Genomic DNA, 20203 nt, shown 5'->3' with positions numbered 1-20203 from the left:
CACATTGCTGTCAAACATTCTTGAGCCCATAGCAGTGCTATGCAAGTAGTAACATGACTGACCACGAGAGACAGTCTAGTCAGTCACTTCAATAGCAAAGACATTTAAAAAATTATTCAATTCAGTTCTCAAAGAACTGATGCTAAAAAAGCAACAAATCAGTTAGACTTCAGTGGTATTTTTTCTGTTCAGTATCAGTTTTATGGGGAAAGGCCTTATCTCCATGAATATTCAGACACACAGAAACATTAGCAAAATGACTGGAATTCCATTAACCCAAAATATATCTGGAATGAGTCAATAGCTACACCTTATCCTATTTTTAAAAAATCTGTTAGGAGGTCAATCTGGCTGCATGAGCCAAAGCCAGTCTTCAAGACAGTACTTTTTCATCTTCAGTGCCTAAAGTTTTCAGATCTTCATTGTGTCAGGATCTTAATAACATATAGGGTTTTTGTAAGCTTTGAAACAGAGTGAAGAGTTCAAACATGCCTAGCCTCTGTTGAAATTGAGACCATCATCTGTTGTTCAATGAGAGTCTAAACAGCTACCAAATGAGAATAGTTTCAAATAAATAAAATTAATAACAGAAATAGTCTGTGCAGTTGTCATTTGAAGGGAATTATCATATCCACATAGTTTGTTCTAAAATCACAGTGTTCTTTTGAAGAATCAAGAGAACATGAGGTGTCAATACAGAAATGCAGTGTGCTGCGTTTCTGAAAATCAAATATAGTCCCAGAGAAATAATGAGAATGCAAAGCTTTCACAGAACCAGGGAGAGCTGAGAGAAGTTCTCTACTTACACCTTCTGTGTTCCGCACGCAGTTGCTGTGGGTCTTATAGAACAGCTGAAAATCTCTTACTTTTGATATTCAAGGACAAAGACAGAAGGATATTCGAGTGGCTGCAAGTGATAGCAGCTGGCCAAACATCATGAAAGAAAGTATGCAGTATGCATCAAATTAAGTTTTCAGACAAGTCTTGTTTTTGTCATCTATATGTGAAATGTTGGTTTACTGAACCAGCATTCTGAGTTGTTGAAATTTATGTTCACTGCACACAAAGTTGCATCTATCTGGAAGCTGCATTTGTCCGATATTTTAGCATGTAAATTTCTCAGCTGCATAAACCTCATTCTGCTGTCTGCAGCCTCATTCAGTGTGCATTTCCCTATATAAATCAATATGAATTAAGAATAGTATATTTTGTATATGAGTGGTACCTATATTACTAAGAACAATTACTGTTTGCTGTCATGTGATTTATTGTTTTAATCAATCTGAATTTGTTCAAAAACATAAAAGATGACAGTTCAAGGTCCCCTACTCCCATGAAATTTAAGCCCCCATCCTGGCTGAATACTTCATTCACTAAGATAATAAGCAGTATAGAAGAAGCAGCGCTACCAGTTTTATTTGTTTGATCTAGAAAAAACTCTCACATAATGATAGTTTTTGTACAACCTGAACTGAATTTTAATGCTTATGTTTCAGACACTGTAACTAAACTGAAAAAAGAATAAGTCATCCAATCACTCTGAGAATCCTAATCTAATGCTCTGACCACCATTAGTTATTTCCATGCTCTGCTCTTACTTATGACCATGAACCTTGTAAGAAGTAGTCCTCCTTGTGACCCTTGAAAAAGAAATGTTCTTTGCAGTTCTACATCTTCTGAGATGATATCGCTATTGCTTGTCTGCAGTAAACTATTTAGTAGCCGAATCTGGTGTATATGGCATGAATTTGGCTTCAAACTTGATATTAGGAAAAGGTCACAAACCTAACAGCTTCATCAAAGACCATTTCAGACAGTTTAAGAATCACTTTATATAAAGTCCAAATCAGACATATATAACCTGTCAAAAAAGTCTATGAAGACCAAAGAAAATCTAGCAAAGTTAAAACAGGTAGTTATTAGAAGTCATCCTTCAAGAAGCTGAAGTTGTATCCACTAAGGAAAATGGAAAAGAAATAATTCTGGTAAATTCCAGTAGAACAAAAATAATTTTCATGGAGCAATATGTATAGGCACAAAAGAGATCATACATAGGAGATTACCACAGTCTGTCTTTTGTATTCATGTTCACGGCGATTAGAGAGATACTTACACTAGAATCTTATTTTATACAGAATGAACTGGAGCATACAGTTCAAACTGATATTTCAGAAAGAGAAGCTATAAAGTGAGTCAACAAAGGAAACAGTAAGAAATTTTTCACATCAGATGATACTCAGCATAAAACATCTCAAGTCTAAAATATCTATTTCAGATTGCTGTTTTACCTGTTCTTATACAATAAATACCAGTATACCAGCTGTAAGTCTATATTGTTAGTGCATTTAATTTTTTCCTAAAAATATTTTGACCTTTGTATGCACATTTATATGTACATATACATAATATATGTGCATATGTATAATAGCTAATAAAGATTTTAAAGCTCCATCATATATTGTATATACTGTTTTAAGACTAATTTTACAATTATCTTGTACAGAAGAGACTGGGTAAGCAGAAAAGGAAAAAATCCTTGCTATAACTTGTAATAATTAGTGTCTCAATATTAGCATCACTAGACATACGCCCCTGTCTCCAACACAGAGACTCAATCCTCCAATCAAAGAATTGTACTTTCATAAGTCTGTTAGTAGAAATGTGGCATGTATTAACTTAAAAGCCATAGTTGCAAATCCATCTGCAAATGGGAATTATTTGAAATGGGGACAGATGTCTTAAAAGCCCCTAAAGTAGATATCATTACCTCCTTAAAGGAAATCCGTTTCAACAGCTATGTGATTTGGGTGCATAAGTAATGAGTAAGAGACGTTGCATTTAAGAGAAGGTTGTTAATAAATTTTCATAACTTCATACCTTATTTGACCGTAAAGACACTCTTCCTCCACAGCGCGCACAGAATTTAGTTTGGCAATATGAACAGTTATGGCCACAGCCATCAGCAAATTTTGTTTTGTGGCAGATGCCACAGGTTGGGGCATCACCCTTCTGCTCCTGCTGCTGCTGTGATTCTTCACCCATCTTCTTCACTTGCTCCTTATACATTTCAAACTGCTGATGTAATTTTCTGCAAAGAGAAGAAATTATCAACAGTTGTTTTATTTAACTCCACAAATACTTTGCAATCACTAAATTTCAAAACACAAATCAGAGACAAATATTGTAGTAAAGCAAATATATTTAATTTATGATGCTCCAGAAGTGTAACATTCAAAAATTACTTCTAGTTCATTATAACTAAACTCTAGGAGAAGACCCAACACTGATGACATGCAGCACACAGTCCAGCTGTTACAAAGAAGTAACTTTGCTTTAGGATGTGACCAGCTGTTAGCTCAAAATACAACAGTAGGAAACATGGGCTGAGTGATCCAAGAGCCCATGGCACTAGACCATAAACTGGTTAACAGCAGGGAAAAAAAATCTAATTTGTTCTTCTAAGTGTACGTTTGCTCAATTCCAACAGATGCAAATATCTTCACTTGGTATCTTGTCATCATTTATCTAATAATATTGCACAGAATGATGATTCTAAAATGCTTTTTCAATCACTTTTCAAGCACTGGGTGCAAGCCCATAACAAGTTGCCTCAGTTTAACAAGGTATTATAAATCATTTATGCCACTTTTTATATAGGTACTGCCATCACATGCCAAACCTAAGGTAGAAGACTACCTTAGTTACAAAGTCTAGGGACAGTATTTTAACATACACACACATTTTGCCTTCCATTTCCAGTGGGCTAGGAGCACATTCATAGTCAGCTGCCACGTGCATACAGAACTGCAATGACTCCTTCAGGTGTGTTACTTCATCCATATTTCTGAACCCACAATAATCAAATCTCCATATATGATAGTTAAAACTGTCTCATTACAGCCACAGTTACAGACTCATTTCACATTCTATTACAGCAGTTTTTCCTCAGATCCTATTTCTGAAGGTGAATTATGTCATGGGAAATATAATCTTCATTGCAAAAAGTTATCACTTTTTAGTTCCTGTAGTTGCTAAAAAAAGCTGGAAAATGCAACACAGCATATTGTAAGAGATTCAAATACACAGAGAAAACAAAAAGAACTTTTACTTCTCTTTTGTTTTTATCCTCGTGATTTAAAGGGTCTGGAAAGTGATCTTTAAATTCTTAGCATGGAATTCAACTCACCTAATTTTGCTAATAGAGACTGAAAAATTTAGCACTCTGAAAATTATTAATCTAATTTAAGCATTTTTTATAGCTCCCTGAACAGACACAAGCAAAACCCCTGAAACAAAGCATTTTCTATAAAACATTAAAATGGTATACTAAGCCAAAACATTAAAAGTGCAAAAGAGATTTCCTTTTCTTTAGAATGATTCTTCCAGAGATTCTTGAGATGAGTTCATTAAAAAACACACATGAAGCCTAAGACAGAACAAAGAATAACTTCCTGGAAAAAAATGAAATCTAGGAGACAAACTTCCTTAATGCAGAAATATATACTTTATATGTATTTTTATATGTGCGCATATATATATATATATATATACAGGATATAATCTGATATGAAATTATTTCATCAGAAGTGTCACAGGCTCTTATCAAAACAAATATTACACCGAGTCAGTTAAAAATTATCTCAAACAATTATTTACCATGGATAGTCACACCTATGGCAAGAATTGTTGGGAGTTGCTTCATTTTTTCATGAAAACTCCCTTAAGAATGTACTTTACGTTATACCATAGAGGAGCTGTAGGAACAAACGGGCAGCTCCCTCTCCCCATGAGGCAAGACAAAGGCTGGAGGCATGCCTCTTCTTCTGTGTACCAAAACGCTGTCTCAAGCTCTCAACTGCTACTGACCCTTCTCCAGAAAAAGGAAAAGCAGGGTTACTTCATGTTGTTCGTGTGTCATTTTTCTAATCTACCTGCTCTTGTTACTTGAGTTCAATTCTGAGTCAACACGCTGTCCTCAGGACGTAGCAGTTGAACGTTTTTCTCTTGTTTTGAGCCCTTCTCCCCTACATGCATACACCTTCTGGTCTGCAGCAGAGCAGTAAGAAAGGCCACGTCTCTGGCCTCCACAGAAAGGACATGAGGGTCATCATTGCCTCAAGAGGCATTCCTGCCATCAGGGGCAAGTGCCTTCCTCTGCCTGCTCACTGGTTCAAAAAGAATCCAGTGTTGACTGCTCTTTGTCGAATGGGGCAAGACACGAGTTACTAATAAAAAAGAGCTGAATGAAGTTGAGAACAAAATTTGGAAATCTGGAAACCTGGCACATTTGACTACGGTATATAATTGGCAGTTCCTAGCCTGGCCTGTTTCCATCAATAACACATGTAATCTCCGAGACCTTGCTTGCCTTTTAATTTTGCCAAACATTGCATTCTTCATTTAAAGCATATTATCTATGCAGAACTTCAAGTTTATTTTAAGTTACATTCAGTTTTGTGACTTCCTTATAATCTACAGCCTTTGTTTGTATGATTATTTGCTTACCAGTCTTACTGATGCATAAAAAGCACAAGCCTTTTGCCAATTCTTAAGCCTCATGTACTGAAATAATTTCACTTTTGTTTCCTCTTGGGCACAAGAATCCATGTAAAGGTCACAAATTTTACCTCAAATCATAAACTTTTCAAGGTTATAGAGTAGTTTTCTAAAATCCTTGTTCGAGTAGCAAACAACTCATCTACCAAAATAGTTCAGCTTTTTCTGTTCCAAGAAAAATACTACATGTATTGATAGCTTTCAGAAAAAAATAAACACTGAAAACAAAAGTCTATTAAATAATCAGTTACACACAACGTGTGTCCTACTTACTGGGCAGCACCACTTGAGATTAATATGCATACTTGAAATTCAATACAAAGTTTTCATTTTAGGAAGTCCATAAAAAAAACTTTCTGATCTCTTCCATAGATTAATAATATTATCTTTTTTTATCATCTACCCTGCAAAGGTCTCAGCCAAAAACTCACCTAATAACATACAGTGCTAAGTAGGTGTTTAGAATAGCAGGTATTCAAAACACATTTAGTAAAAATTGGGTAACATATATTTTTCAGAAAATGCAATGCAAGTAAAACTTCATTTTGTTCAAGTTGTCTGCACTCATGTCTCTACTCAGAATGCTGCTGCCTGGGAGTGCTCAGGAGTTTAGATAGCAGGAGCTTGAAAGTAACCAGTGCCAAGGCAAACTTCAGAGCCTGGAACTGAACCCAGGTATCCCAAGACTATGATCTCCAGTCCCTATACTCCAGTGAGTTCCTCTGTTAATGCAAGCAGCCAAGATCTGTGTTGAGACTGAAAGAAATGGCTCTGCAGATGAGCTGCATTTTAGGCCAAAATGCTTGTCCATAATATAAATCTCACTGTTAGTCATGATAGGGTATTTTTGGTTGTAAATCTAGATAATTACATCAAAATGTACAGTAACAGAACATTTAAGCAGAAAACTCAGCAATGCCTATCTGTAAACTTTGTATGTGTGTATTTTGACAATGCTGCAAAATCTCTCTCCTTTTCTACACTGTTTCCAAAAATGCAAGTGTCCACTTTCATAACTGCTATAAATTTTAGGAGAAAAGGACAAGTTGGTATGAGTTTATGCAAAGACCTAATGATAATGAAAAGTCAGGCTGGAAGACTGATATTTAAGTTCTGCTTATTTCCATATCTTGTGAGAATGAGTTCCCTGAATCACAATCCTATCTGCTGGAAGTTACAGTGGTGAAGTTCATGAGGCTTATATGACTAGTCAAAACTTTTTTTTTGTACTGTAAAACATCACATCAAAGACAGTTGCACAGAGGACTTTCAGTGTCAAAAGCAACTTGCTCTGTCAAGGTCAAGAAATAGTTTCTATTGGAATACTTGCTTTGTTCTGGAATTGAGTTAATTTAATTCTGTTTATTTTTGGTTTTCCACACCTTTCTGGAAATGAGAAATTCAATATCAATTCAAAAGCAGCAATCTGTGGGTCTCTTATGATCCATGAGCTACTGCCAAATGCAAGAAAGAAAAGCAAGTTCAATAGTCTGATGTCTTTTATTATTGTGCAGAAGTTTCTATTTTCTCCTCTCCTCCAGAAATGCCCACAAAACTTTCAACATTTTAACAAAAAAAAAAAAAAAAAAACCAAAAAAAACAACTTAGTACTGACAAGAAGTTGCACAGCCATTCCTGCCTTCCAAAAGTTCACTTAAATGTTTCTGTAATTTCCAAAGCTGCTCAAAATCTGCCATTAGAAAGGCGACTGTTAAGCAAGTATCCAGGATGTTGAGGCCACATGGAAGTGTAGCAGCCACTTCTCATTTCTTGGCTAAACTTTTCTCAAAGTTTTATTACTGATTGTAGCCCGTGTCTCATTTCCTATTCCCAGGCTTATAGCACAGATGTGGCTGGAATCCAGGGTTCAAAAAGTGTTTGTTCGCTTTCAGTTCTACCAAGTCCCATTCATTCAACAATTTTTCTGCCCGGTGGCAATGACTATCTGGTAACATACAATGTTCTTCCCTGTAGTGTATTGCTTTCTACTTTTACAATAGTTCCAGCTAACCTGTCACCAAGTACACCCACTTCTCATCTGAATGGATGTTATTCTCATACATATAATGCCATGTGTTGATACAGGATAGGAAACAACCAGCTGAACAACAGCTCTGTTGTCAAGAAACTCTGGAAAAGAGGGTGGAAATGAAACTATGAGCCAGTGGTGTGTGTGTTCTCATTACAATCTGGACAAATTACATATGGGGCTATATCAGCAAGAGCATGAGCACCAGAGAAAGGGAAGTTATTTTTCCCCTTTAGTTGACACAGGCAAGGCCACACCTGGAATATTGTGTCCAGATCTGGGTCCACAGTTCACAAGGGATGTTGACAAACTGGACCTGTCCAGCAGTTAAAAAACAAAAAACAAACAAACAAAACAAAACACAACACCAAAACAAACAAACAAACAAAAAAAAAACCAAACAAAAACACACAAAAAAAAAAAACAAAAAAAAAAAAAAGAAAACAAACCTATGTTTAGCAATGCAAAATTGAGCTTTTCTTAATGGCAAAATGACAGTTTCCCTATTATTCAACTGAAATGAGAAAGGGCATCACATAAAACTCCTCTTCAGAAGAGCATGATTCTGCTTTAAATCTAGCAGATAAAGAAAAATTATTAAGCGATTAAAGACACAAGCCTAACTTCAAACAAGAATCTCACATCCAATTCTGTTTAAAATTAATGGATTATCATACCCAGGCAGATAACAGAACTACAGTCTTGATGCCATTCACAATTCAGAGTTTTCAGCTTTCATGTCAGCGAAAATGAAATATTGACAGAAACTAGATGTCAGCAGAGATCTCTACATTCACTTAATCCACAGCACTTCAACTTTCTTGCCGGCAAAATGAAATTTCTACTGTTTCATTAGAATTTATGTACTATTTCTAATTGTCTGGTATCCTCGAGAAAATAATAATTAGCTATTTTCTGCTATCAGTATGTTTAACTTCAGATTCATCTACCTAAGAGAAATATCTAATCTTAAATGTTAGTTAAAAAAAAAAAAATCTACCCAGAAATATTTAGAGAATGCAAGGTGAAAAGGGTTAAAAAACACAACTGCAGAGTAAAAATGCTACTTTTTAATCTATGGCCCGGAATTTACAATAACCAGGAGAAATCCAAGATATTGAAAATACCTAGTCAAATTTTCCTAAATAAATGTCTTTTCTTTTGAGGCACTTACTTTGATTTCCTGCTGAAAGTACCAGCTTTTTTTTTTTAGACTTCAGATATAATGTCTAGAAAACAGAAGATACCATAAAATCCAGTATGTTTACATATTCACTTGAAATGCAAAGAGACCTAGATTTTATTTTCTACCTGCCCTGAATCCCAGATTTTCACAATCTATGCAGCAACAGTAATTCTCAAGCTTATCTCAAAACTGTACATAGTCTCTGCTTTGGGAGTTGTCAGACTTTGTATAAATGATCTGAAATTTTTTAACATGTTCAAGCGAAGAATGTAGGGGAAAATGAACTCCACGCTGGTGTTTTTTTCAGGCAGGAAGTGCATTTTTTTTCTCCAACTCTAAACCAAAAAGTAACAGATACAGAGATTTTTGCTAGCTTTGTAAGTATTTTGTTTAGAACAAGAAGGTTAAATATAAGCCATATAATGACAATCACAGCCATGTTCAGCAGTCAAATGGTAAAATTGTGAGCAAGAGATTTCAGTGTAAGGTTTTTTCTAAACATAGAGTAAATCCTCCTAAAATTGTCCATAGAAATAAATCTCTGAAATGCTTAGTTTTTTCACTTATATATGGTTTGAGTTGTTTTACAGATAGAGCTAACCAGAAAAAAAAAATATTTTCATGTTTCCAATTCTCTAACTTCTTAGGGAACAGGTACTTGAATTATTCTGTGATATTCATTAACCTGAAATAGGAACAAAGCAACAGTGATGAAATTTTAACTGCAGAACATCTTTAACAAGCCTATGAAATACAGTAGTCACAGAATAAGGAGGCCCTAAACATGGTGAAAGACTTCCTTACAAAAGAAATAACCTCATTCAACACTAAGAAAAATACTACCTGTCTCAATCACAGAATTATCTCTCTATCAACACAATATTTTTACTGAATTCACAAGAAAAACACAAGGTGGCCAAAATCTGGATCCTAGGTTAAAAAGACACAGACACAGTTAAAATAAGTTACTGTAGTCAACACATATGGGACATTATGTGTTCCAACAATTTCACTAAAAGAACTATTGTAAAAACATATATGTTTATTCTGAGTATATCTACTCTAAATGCAAGTGAATTACACTGACTGTGCTTGAAATGCTGAAAAGAAAAATTGCTAAGAGAATGGAAAGAAAGGAGTGTGGTTGCTAAATGATCTCGCCCTTGGTTTATATTGGTGCTGCTTCTCACTTGTAACTCAAGTGGGAAAAGCCAACTACAGCAAAGCTAATCAACATCCAAAACTAAGACCTCTGTTTCAGTCTCTCTTTGTCATGCAAGGGAGCATGGTAAAGATGTCCTATTACATAGGCCCTAACAGCATTTGCCTTACACTGGAGAATGGAACCAAAAATTCTCTACTTGGTGTGTACTTTGTACAAGCCACTCTAGAAGTAACAGACAGTCAAGATAAGGTCTTCAGGCTGTGCTGGCTCCATTCTCTCTTTTCGCCATTTACTAGGGCTTTCTACAAAGGCTTCCAGTTCACACCTTACTACATTTTCTTCTCAGCTTTTTTGAGCTCCCTCACAAAACAGCAAATATTCCTCTCACTGCATTCTTCCTGATGTCATAATGTATTAATTAATTAACCTGGTATGATCCTAAATAAGTTGATAACTACAGACAAAGTCAAGTCATTGAATCTAGTTTATTTTAATACACTCGGAAACTCAAAAAAAAAAAAAAAGACAAGAAAGGATGGAGGGCGGGGGGAACCCATTCAATTTTAATAACTGAGTAGAATGTGACTCCATGAATGATTACATACCAGCTAGACAAAAAGTCTAGCTGGAACTGGGAGGATTACCTCATCTATTTTTCTCTGTTTATAATGCTCAGTATTGAATAAAACTGCAGCCTTTGTCTATTAACTTTGTTTATGAGCAGCAGTGAGGCTGCTCTTTGCTGGCAGGGTAGCAGTGAACAATAGCTAAGTACAACAGTCCTGTGCAAGGCTACAGGAAAATGTGGACATGGAGAAGATGAACACATGGCCAATTAAAGACTGACCCAATTAGTATTACCATATTTCTGTGTGCTTTCAATGACATCAACATAAAGCCAGACAATATGTATATAAAGGAAAAAAGTAGGTAACTCCTGGCTGTGCGTGTTACTTTCATGTTTCCTCAGAACAACAGAAAGACACTTGTTTCTACCTTTTCTGCAGCAGTTCAAGCTAATTGCAAGATGAAATCAAGAAGTGGTATCTTTGTAACTAATTTTTTCTTCTTGTTTGTTACAATTAATCTTTAACTGAACGGAGGTTTTGTATTTTTACAATCTGTAACATAAAAAAAAAGCTGTAAAGTCCTAGCTAAGGTTTAAACAGGCAGAATACAGTAACACATGCAATTCATCTAGATCTTTTTCAACACTCTTTTTTATTTATGATAAATGAGGGGCATTTAAAAATAGAATAACACATTCCTTCACTAGGTTATCAATGGCCAAATCATGCAGACAAAGCTACCTCATTTCACAATAACTGACAGCTATGAGACTAGCCACCTATAAGTAAGGAAGGTTCCTTCATTAACTGCAGATGTAAATTACTTTGCACCTTTGAATATGTTCATACCCCTCTGTGTTTTACTTCAATGTAACTGACAAGGTTCTAATTACCCTTTTCTGTTTCTTATTTAAAATCCTAACTTACAACAGAAGTTTCCACAACTTTCATACAAATATTTTGGTGATTATACTGGGGTATTTTTTCCTTATTCTCATTAGCTGCTCCTGTATCAGAAAAAAAATTGTAAAAGAGCTTCTTTAAGCCGTTATGAATCCATCAATTACCACTGTGTTTTTCTCATTTATTTCTAAAATAAAAAAATTTAGCTAAATTTTTCAGTCTTTCTCCATAAAAATTCTTCATTATTCTTCTAACAAATTTTGCCACCAACTTAAGTACCTTCTCCACCTATACTGGAAATATCAGCAGTACTTTCTTTTCAAGGGTCAAGTGAGTAAATTAAATCTATACTGTTATGCACAATAGCTAAAGTTTTCCTTCTGGTCTTTTCTCTTGTGACAAGGCCAACACTGCTCAGGTAATTTTAGGTCTCGTTCAAAGTAAGATTAACCATGCCAGTTGTAATTGAAAAAGGGAATCTTCTAGGCCCTGATTCTCCAGGGAATCTCTCCAAGTTCATTCCATAACTGCATTCTCTCAATTAAAAATATTTTATCTCCAGTTCCATGGGCCTTGTCTTTGTGTTTGCAATCCACACTATCCCAAAGGAGCTGCTTTGGTAAAGTGCTGAAACTGTAAACACTAATCCTCAGCTGACAATGAAGATCAGGAGCAAGTAGTTGAACTTCCAGTAAAAGCAGGCTGCCAGAAAGTGTATGTGGCAAAGCAGAAAAATAGGATCTTTAAAGATGGGCATTTTTACTGTCATTTCATTTATATTTTATTCCAGTTATAGTAAGTAAAAGTTACAAGATTACAGATTAAAAATTACAGATAATTATGGTCAACTTTGCTTTTACTAACTCATTATGAAACAGGATGTAAGCAGTCGCTCTGTGTACCCTACTTTCAACTTCACTTAAACAATTTCTGCCGATTCTTGCGGGAAAGAACAACTTTCTCAAAGACATTTGGGTTTCAAGTTCAGAAAAAGTCATAGTGACAGAAGGGAACTTTTGAAACTGTCAGGTTTAAGGGTAAAGATGCATCAGGAGCTCAAGCTTTACTGAATGTATATTATAAAGGATACAATCAGAGAGAGAGACACCTTACTACAGGTAATACTATTTCAATTTCAGCTGTACTGATACCATAATATTATCATATATTGCTGCTGCTGAGCAGTTTGGAAAAGGGGTAGTAGAGTTTTCAGAAACTCTGCATAGGAGAAATCAGTCTTTCTTTCATCATTCAGTCTCATATTGCTGATGACCAGCATCTGTCCTTAATTTCTATGAGAGAAGACACAAAGGACAGGAAAAATCTGTGGCATGTATATTGTTGTAAATAGGCACATCAAAGGTAGCATCATATACATTTAGAATCATGACACTCTCAGCTATCACCACTTGCAGTACCCTGGGTTTTGGAAAACCCCAACCAGAACCCAAAATTTCTTAGACTTCCATCAGCCACAACAGACCCCCAAGTAAAAAGGTAGAAAGAAGACTCAGCTCCTTGCTAAACAGAAGGGGAATAACATGTCATGACTTATTTTGTAACAGAAAGCTACTTTATAAAGTAGAATAAGGATTATTTTGCAGTTATTGCAGCACCCTCATTATTTTAGGAACTTTATGTAAAAATGAAGACTCCTATTTGGATATTTTCTATGCACAGTTGACACAGATATGCACAGACTTCTGTTCCCAATACAAAACTTCTCACCTGAAATCTAAATCACTGAGGAATACACTTGGCTCTCATAAAAATTTCCTTTTATAGTCTATTTGTATCCTGTTACTCAACTTTTTATATTTAACAAACACATTGATTTTTATAGCTACTATTATGTTTCTTCCTGATTCACCTGATTTATATGTTTTGTAACAGAGATGTTATATTAGTCTAAAAACATCAGAAATATAGCTGCATGTTGGCTATTTCTACACTTTTTTCTGATACAGTTTGTCTTAGGAATTTAAATAAAAATCAGTTTTTAAAAAGTTGGGCTACACGTATATACTTTTTAATTACTAGACCTTGATTTATTTAAGCAGTCTCATTATTAAAAGTATACTACTTGCTCCTCTATCCAAATAATTCACTCACAAAAAGTCTCACATTTTATATTTGACTTGTTTTCATAAATCATAATTTTATTTACTTTATACTAAATTTTGTTTTATAAGTATGCAATATTTACCAAATATACCTTATAAAAAGGCTAATTCAGCTGCTGGCAATTAAGCACATTGCAACATTATTACATTTATAAAGGGCATCTCCAGCAGAGATAATATTTCTCACAGTCACTCGGGTTACTTTATTTGCATCATCAGTTGACTTACAAAAGGAAAACATTAACTTCACACCTGAAGTTTTAAAAATGCCCAAATAATTAAGTTACTGTGTTAAAACTTTTTTATCCTTACTATGAAAGGCAAAATTACTTTTTCATTAGACAATTACACACACATCCAAAATAAATACATGCTAAATAATAGGTCAGACTGTCTTGGCTCCGAAATGTAACACCTCCTGACATTATAGTATCATGATTAGAACGAGTTCATTCCACATTGTTTACAATATTCATGAGCATTTTCAATTATTAAGTAGCCCCTATCTTTTTACCTCTGTGACAGGATTGTTCCTATCCTGATGATTTTCCTTTTTTAACAAACAGGAAATAAATTTGAGCAATGCTAGGAAAGCTAGCGTAAGCAAGTCTCAGTTGTGCTCACCATATGGTTGTCTCAACTTCATCTAAGCAAACTATCATCAAAATGCTTGATGCTAAACTATCACCACCAAAACTAGTTGTAGTAATTAGTTGTGGTGCATCTTGGTCTTGACTGTATCAGTATTCTTACTGTAAAAGTATCACAAGTGGAACTACATTGCTAGCAGCGCTATAGGGGCAGATCCTCTCGAAACAGTTTCTCAGAAAACTGTAATCTTCCATACTGTTCATATTTCTAAAGCAACAGGAAGCAAAGCCAAAACAAATTCTTTTCATAATGCTCATTTAACCTCTTCTAGAAAGAAACAAAATAAATGGGTCTTGAAATGGAAATTAAAATATAAAAATAATTATGACTTTTTATGAGGAAGGAACTCACAAAGGAAGAGAGATGATCTCACCTGCAGGAGACAATTTTCATAAGTGTATGAACAATTTTGCCCACGCTAATTATACCTAAACCCACACCTCCATACTTTCCCTTTACACAAAAAGTGCACTGAACTCAAACTTTACTTCTCAGAAGTAAAATACAATCTCAATTTAGGTTGCAGCAGTATTTCTCCATTTTAGAAAAACAGTGTTTGATAATGATTGAAAAGAGATTTGTGCCACAAAAACTGCATAAATAGTAATTATTCTAACACTGTTTGAGACATAATGCTCGAGTTTTCCAAATAATTGGAGTTGTGCAAAACAACCACAAAAAATCAGTGCCAAAGAGTACCTCAGAATTAAATCCTATATGTAAATACTTTAACCCCTAATTAAAGCTTATTAATTAACTGTTAAGAGCTCAGAGCTAGTGGGTATAAATGCATGTTGTAAGAGAATAATGTTAGGCCATCAGTACGCCTACTGATAGTGCTCTGCTGCTCATAATCCTGTAGAGTGAAATTATGCAGTGACAGCAGGCCCTGTATACTAGCAGAGGGAGCAAGGTCACTGTGACACTCAAAGGTCAGAAACTATCCCAGAGACAGCTCTGTGACAATCTATTTTATTATAATGCTTGAAACTTTTCTCTGCCAAACTTCTGATAGAAGTTTATTAAAGCCTTCTCTGGGAGTACTTCTGTTTGGAGAAATAGTAAATATAAACAGATTCTACTCACATTTCTTTTAGCATAATTGCACTGAAACAAGTAGAACAAGTCTTAGTTTGGCTCTTCATCAACCAATTGTTTTCCTGCATAATAGTTCCCACGTTCATGCATTCTATTTTTTCATATTGTTGAGCAGGGCTCATAGATTACTATATTCTTATGTGAACATGTAAATTGTTGAGAAGTCTTTTTTTTTAAATAAGATCTACAGACCTAACCCCTGAGTGGGTTCAGCTCAGCTCAGATGTTCACTGCAAATCAGACTTGGAAGGAAAACCTTACTTTATAGTGTTGTTTTCCTTGTGTCCTTTCTCACTGAGGTATCGTCAACTGCCATGGCCTTTCAACAAATCTACCATCCTAAATTAAAGACATTGTGGAATATAATTTGAAGGAAAAAAAATATATTATCATGCCTGCTGCAGAAAATGGTCAATTCCACCTAAAGAAAATAAATTGAGATGTCCACACTCAATTACTGATCTTATTTTGCATAAGTCTTTTGTATCCAGGATTGACTATATATTACTATTCAAAGACACAATATCAATACTGATAAATTTCCAATTCTTCTTTCAGCTAATGTAACTAAGTTATCACAATAGGATTTTTGTAACAGTAGGTTTCCAGCATTGGAAGTGGGATATTTCTTTAAATATGGGCACCCAAAAAAGAAACATTACATACACATGTCTCTTTCATCTTTCCCTGGCCTCTAAAGATAGAATCAAAAGAGAGGCAAAGGCATTGGCTAAGAAGTAACAGCAAATACTTGAACAAATCACCAGAGGAGATAAAAATTGTGATCCTAGGATTATCACAACTCATCAATGTTACATGTTTAACCGAGGAAAGAATATTTATTTAGTGTACATAGGTAATTAATATTGTAATAGCTAATAAATATGCATAATGGAGCCACAAATTCAATAGTAACTCTTTCAGAGAACGGTTTCCAACAGAACAGATAGCGTAACATTTTCTTAATGGATTCAATGTGGATACTATAAAGAAGAGAATGCAGGGTCATCACTAAATACGATGAAACATGACTGGAATACGTTTGTTACCTTAAATACACATTTAATCTTGAAACAGACAATGTTCTGCTCTTTCTGAAGTCATCTGTTAATCAGATTTTTGTCGTACAAATGTTAGTGTTTTTCGTGCTGCTTATGAACACCGCACTAGAAACAATAAAACATGTTTTGCTCTTAGGTGCATAATTGGGACATGGAGGAGTCCACAACTGTTCCACAACTGTTTTCTGACACAGTCTGTATCCATAGGCAAAGCACACCTAGGAGGTTAAGTCTGACTGTGTTCCTGTTGACAAAAACCAAATTCTCTCTGCTGAATATCCTTGCGCTGAACCAATATCCCTTTCCTAAAACAAAACTATCCTAAGTAATCAGTTGTGGAAGCAGGGAATATACAGATGGATGTAAATGTTCCTAAAGGATGAGGAAAAGGTGACATGTAGAAAGAATCACTGCAATTACTGACAAGCTTTCAAATTTTGGAATCATTGAATCATGTTTGTGACAGAACAAAATTCCCAATAGGCCCCAAGAGAAACTGGATTTTTGTTTCTGTGAGGCTGCTTTTATTTTTTTGCTCTGTGACAATCTTCACCGTCTGTTAATATTATTCATAGATGAGACTTTGTACCCAGTAGTACTCATCCTCACCCCAGGCTTCTGATCGACTCACCCTGGCACCATCTGTCTATGTTTGTTCTGAGTCCAAGATACTCCAGGAGCCACATCACTATGAATTTACTTCAACTTTCTCTCTATGCAGAACATAATCAGAAAAACATCTTTTGGAAGAAATAAGTGAATTTCCTCCTTGTGTCAAATTGATATTACTTCTACTATGATCAGGGAAAGCCACCTGTGAGCAAAGCAAACGGGAATTATTATACTGAAAAATTAAAAAGAGACATTCTTCTGTAAAATAGAAGAGCTGACTGAGCGTTTCATGATCTAAATGTTTTGAGGACCATGCTTCCTTTTGGAACATACCTGAAATGTTTTGGATATCTGTTCAGTCATCCTCAAATCTCTAAAACCAGAGCTAGAGTGAGGACGACCACCACACCACAAAAAACTGCACTTGGTGATAAGGGACAACTGTGTCATCTAGTATGTATTCTCTAGGTAAACACAGCAGAGCTCCACATCCTGTAGTCAGCCTTCCTAAACGAGTCCTTTACTGCCTTAAATAAGGAAAGATAAATAGACATTTCTTTCCTCTAGCCTTGCTGCCCCTCCACACCTCTTCAATTAAGGAATAAATACTTCATTGTATTTTTATCTAATGAATTGACCAAATACTCCAACTATTCTTTATAAAAGGAATAAAACAAGACCTCACTCGCTCTGAAATATGTGATACAATCAACCACCACAAATACATCAAAATAGAAGCATGTAACAGAGAATAAACTCTTCCAAAGACAAACACAACACTGATTCACAGCTATCAATTAAACAGAAATGTTATTGAAAGGAGTTGTGAGTTTAAAAGCGTGTAACAAACATTTGAACTTTTTTCCAAAAAGCTCTGCAGCTGGGAAGCCTAATTGTATTTCCAGCAAGTCTAATTGTGTTTCCTGACTCCAGGGGACAGGAATTCCCCAGGTACTGATGACTGACAGGTCTGGTTCTGCTTTCAACCTGCAAGTAAGCAAAAATCGCAACGGCTACGTGAAACTTAGCATGAAAAACTACTGCTGTTTCCACTGGTATCATTAGCAGCTGGAAGTGCTCAACACTTCATAGTAACATTCAGCACTGCCTGCAACTGGTCATTTGTAGAAGTCATTTGCACAGGTACAAACTACTCTCAGTACTTGCATTCAATAGTAAACATTAAGATGTAGGGCTTAAACCACACAGGTAGCCTTTGTGAAGTGTCAAACATCTTTCAGTACTAAAGAAACCCAGTGGAGTTAAAAGGTATCTGCCAGCACTTCTACAAACTTAACTGTTTTAGAACCTGCTGCCTAGTTCTGAAATTGGTTATTGGTTTATGAACCTCATTTTTTCTTTTTAAGAATTTGATCCAACTTTTTGAGGGTAATTATGCAGTTACAATGTTATAATTTATTCAACCATGATCACTAAATCTCTCCTCTCTCCTGAATATTTATTCAACATTGTTCATTATGCTCTTTTCATGCCTTACTATTTCTACCCTGGTGCAAAATAAAAATATTTAGAATCTTTTATATCTCAAATGACCATTCATTAAAACTACCTTTTGAAAGCCTTTTTTATTACACCAGTCACTACTGATTTAAGAAGTCTGATGTATTTGATACAGATAACTAAAAGTCTTCAGTAAAGTAACACTGATTGTTTCAGGAAATGTTATTTTGACTTCTAAATAACCTTTTATACATCTCTGACTTCAGATTCTTGGTCAACTTTCTTCCCCATTCAACCAATAATTTAAAAATGCCTCCTAGTATTTTTCAGAAATTTTCCAGTCACTCAGTAACACATACAGCAAAAGAAATGAAGGTATCTTGTTCATGCTGTCTTTCTATCAGTTTACACGGAAAAAAAAAAACCAGGGATTGCCCTGGGACAAAGCTACTGCTCTGCAAAAACCAAACATGTTATCTTCTCTACATTAGTCCTACCCCTATTCATGTGCAATACTCAATATTCGGGGGATTTATTCCACTTTGGTAAAAGCTATTCTGAATTTTTGTGGATTAAATGTTAAGAGATGAAAAAGGTCAAAAGAAGGTGAGAAGGAGGAATAAATTGAGGAGATGTACTAAAGGACTGCTTTAATCTACAACCTCATGCAAAAGGTCTAGAGAACCATCCCAGGAGAAAGTAGCTCTTAGCCTACAATAGCAGGTAAGCTTACTTAAGGAGGTGAGCTCAAGTCAGCAGTTTTCATGAGAAAACAGAAACTATAAAGCAAAAATGAGCCCAAGTTAACTGTGCCATAAAAATATTTTATAAACACCCATATCTCTGCTGTCTTGTGTGAGTGCTTCCTGAACATACCCTTCATTTACAGTACTTCTAGGGTAGTAGCATGACTTAGAGAAGCATCTTTCTAGGGAACAGACAGACAGATAGATATCAGTTCCACTGAAATCATTAACTAGTTCTGATATCCTTTGATTCTGTGATTCTGACCACTAAATTTATTTTCTCTTGAAACCCTCAACGAAAAAGAACATTCTCTAATAAGAATCTATTTTAGCACATTTTTAAACTAGATAATGCAGACAACCCTATAATGTGTTGAGCTGTTCTTCAAATCCACTAGTATTAACTGAAATTTAAAATGTTTAGAATCACAGAAAATACTGCAACAGTAACTGATGTCCATGGGGAAGAAAGCTGTAATAGAGTGGACAAGCACAGAGAGCCAAAAGAAAATACACTGGGAGATAAAACTTGACAGAGAAAGATGGACACAGAAATCTTTGAACTAGAAAAAGGGAAATCAAGTTTGGAAAAGATGGTCTACAAAAATATTTTTTTTGTTATGAAAAGAAATAGTCTCAACTAACCAGAGGCCAGAAATCCCATAGTTAGTGATGATGATTTCATGCTACAGATCTCAATTCTACACACACTGCAGGTTATATAGAGTATTTGCATGTTTACTCTACAGTACATAAATCTGTGCACTCTGGCTATTTCTGTCAGAGATCAGTGTATAAGGAAACAATAAACAACTCTTTAGCTTTCAGAGTCAGAAATAAACACACAACTTTATACTCTGTTGCTGATTTCAGATCCTTCTTAAATGGCTATATTTTTTACTTACAAGGACTTCTAAGGCACATTTTTCATGCAGTCAAAAAAAATAAAAAGCTTTGCAACTATGTTTTATGTTACAAGAAAAGAAGCACGTCTCCTCATAGGAATTTGGGATGTTTGTTACCTCTTTAATTACCACATCTTC

General features: G+C 35.1%; 1 protein-coding gene across 38 annotated transcripts in view; it reads right to left on the bottom strand.

The window, feature by feature from the left end:
* Positions 1-20203, bottom strand: part of RIMS2 (regulating synaptic membrane exocytosis 2) — a 485006-nt gene that overhangs the window by 389247 nt on the left and 75556 nt on the right. For all 38 annotated transcript variants that reach the window (XM_040587603.1, XM_040587585.1, XM_040587587.1 and 35 more), the window contains exon 2: positions 2878-3088. In XM_040587603.1, the coding sequence (XP_040443537.1) occupies positions 2878-3088 (211 nt within the window). The remainder of the gene's footprint in view (positions 1-2877; positions 3089-20203) is intronic.

The sequence above is a fragment of the Falco naumanni genome, chromosome 3 (assembly GCF_017639655.2).
Source record: "Falco naumanni isolate bFalNau1 chromosome 3, bFalNau1.pat, whole genome shotgun sequence".
Taxonomy (NCBI): Eukaryota; Metazoa; Chordata; class Aves; order Falconiformes; family Falconidae; genus Falco; species Falco naumanni.
Note: the sequence above shows the minus strand (reverse complement) of the source record. Positions and strands in the feature narration are given on the sequence as shown.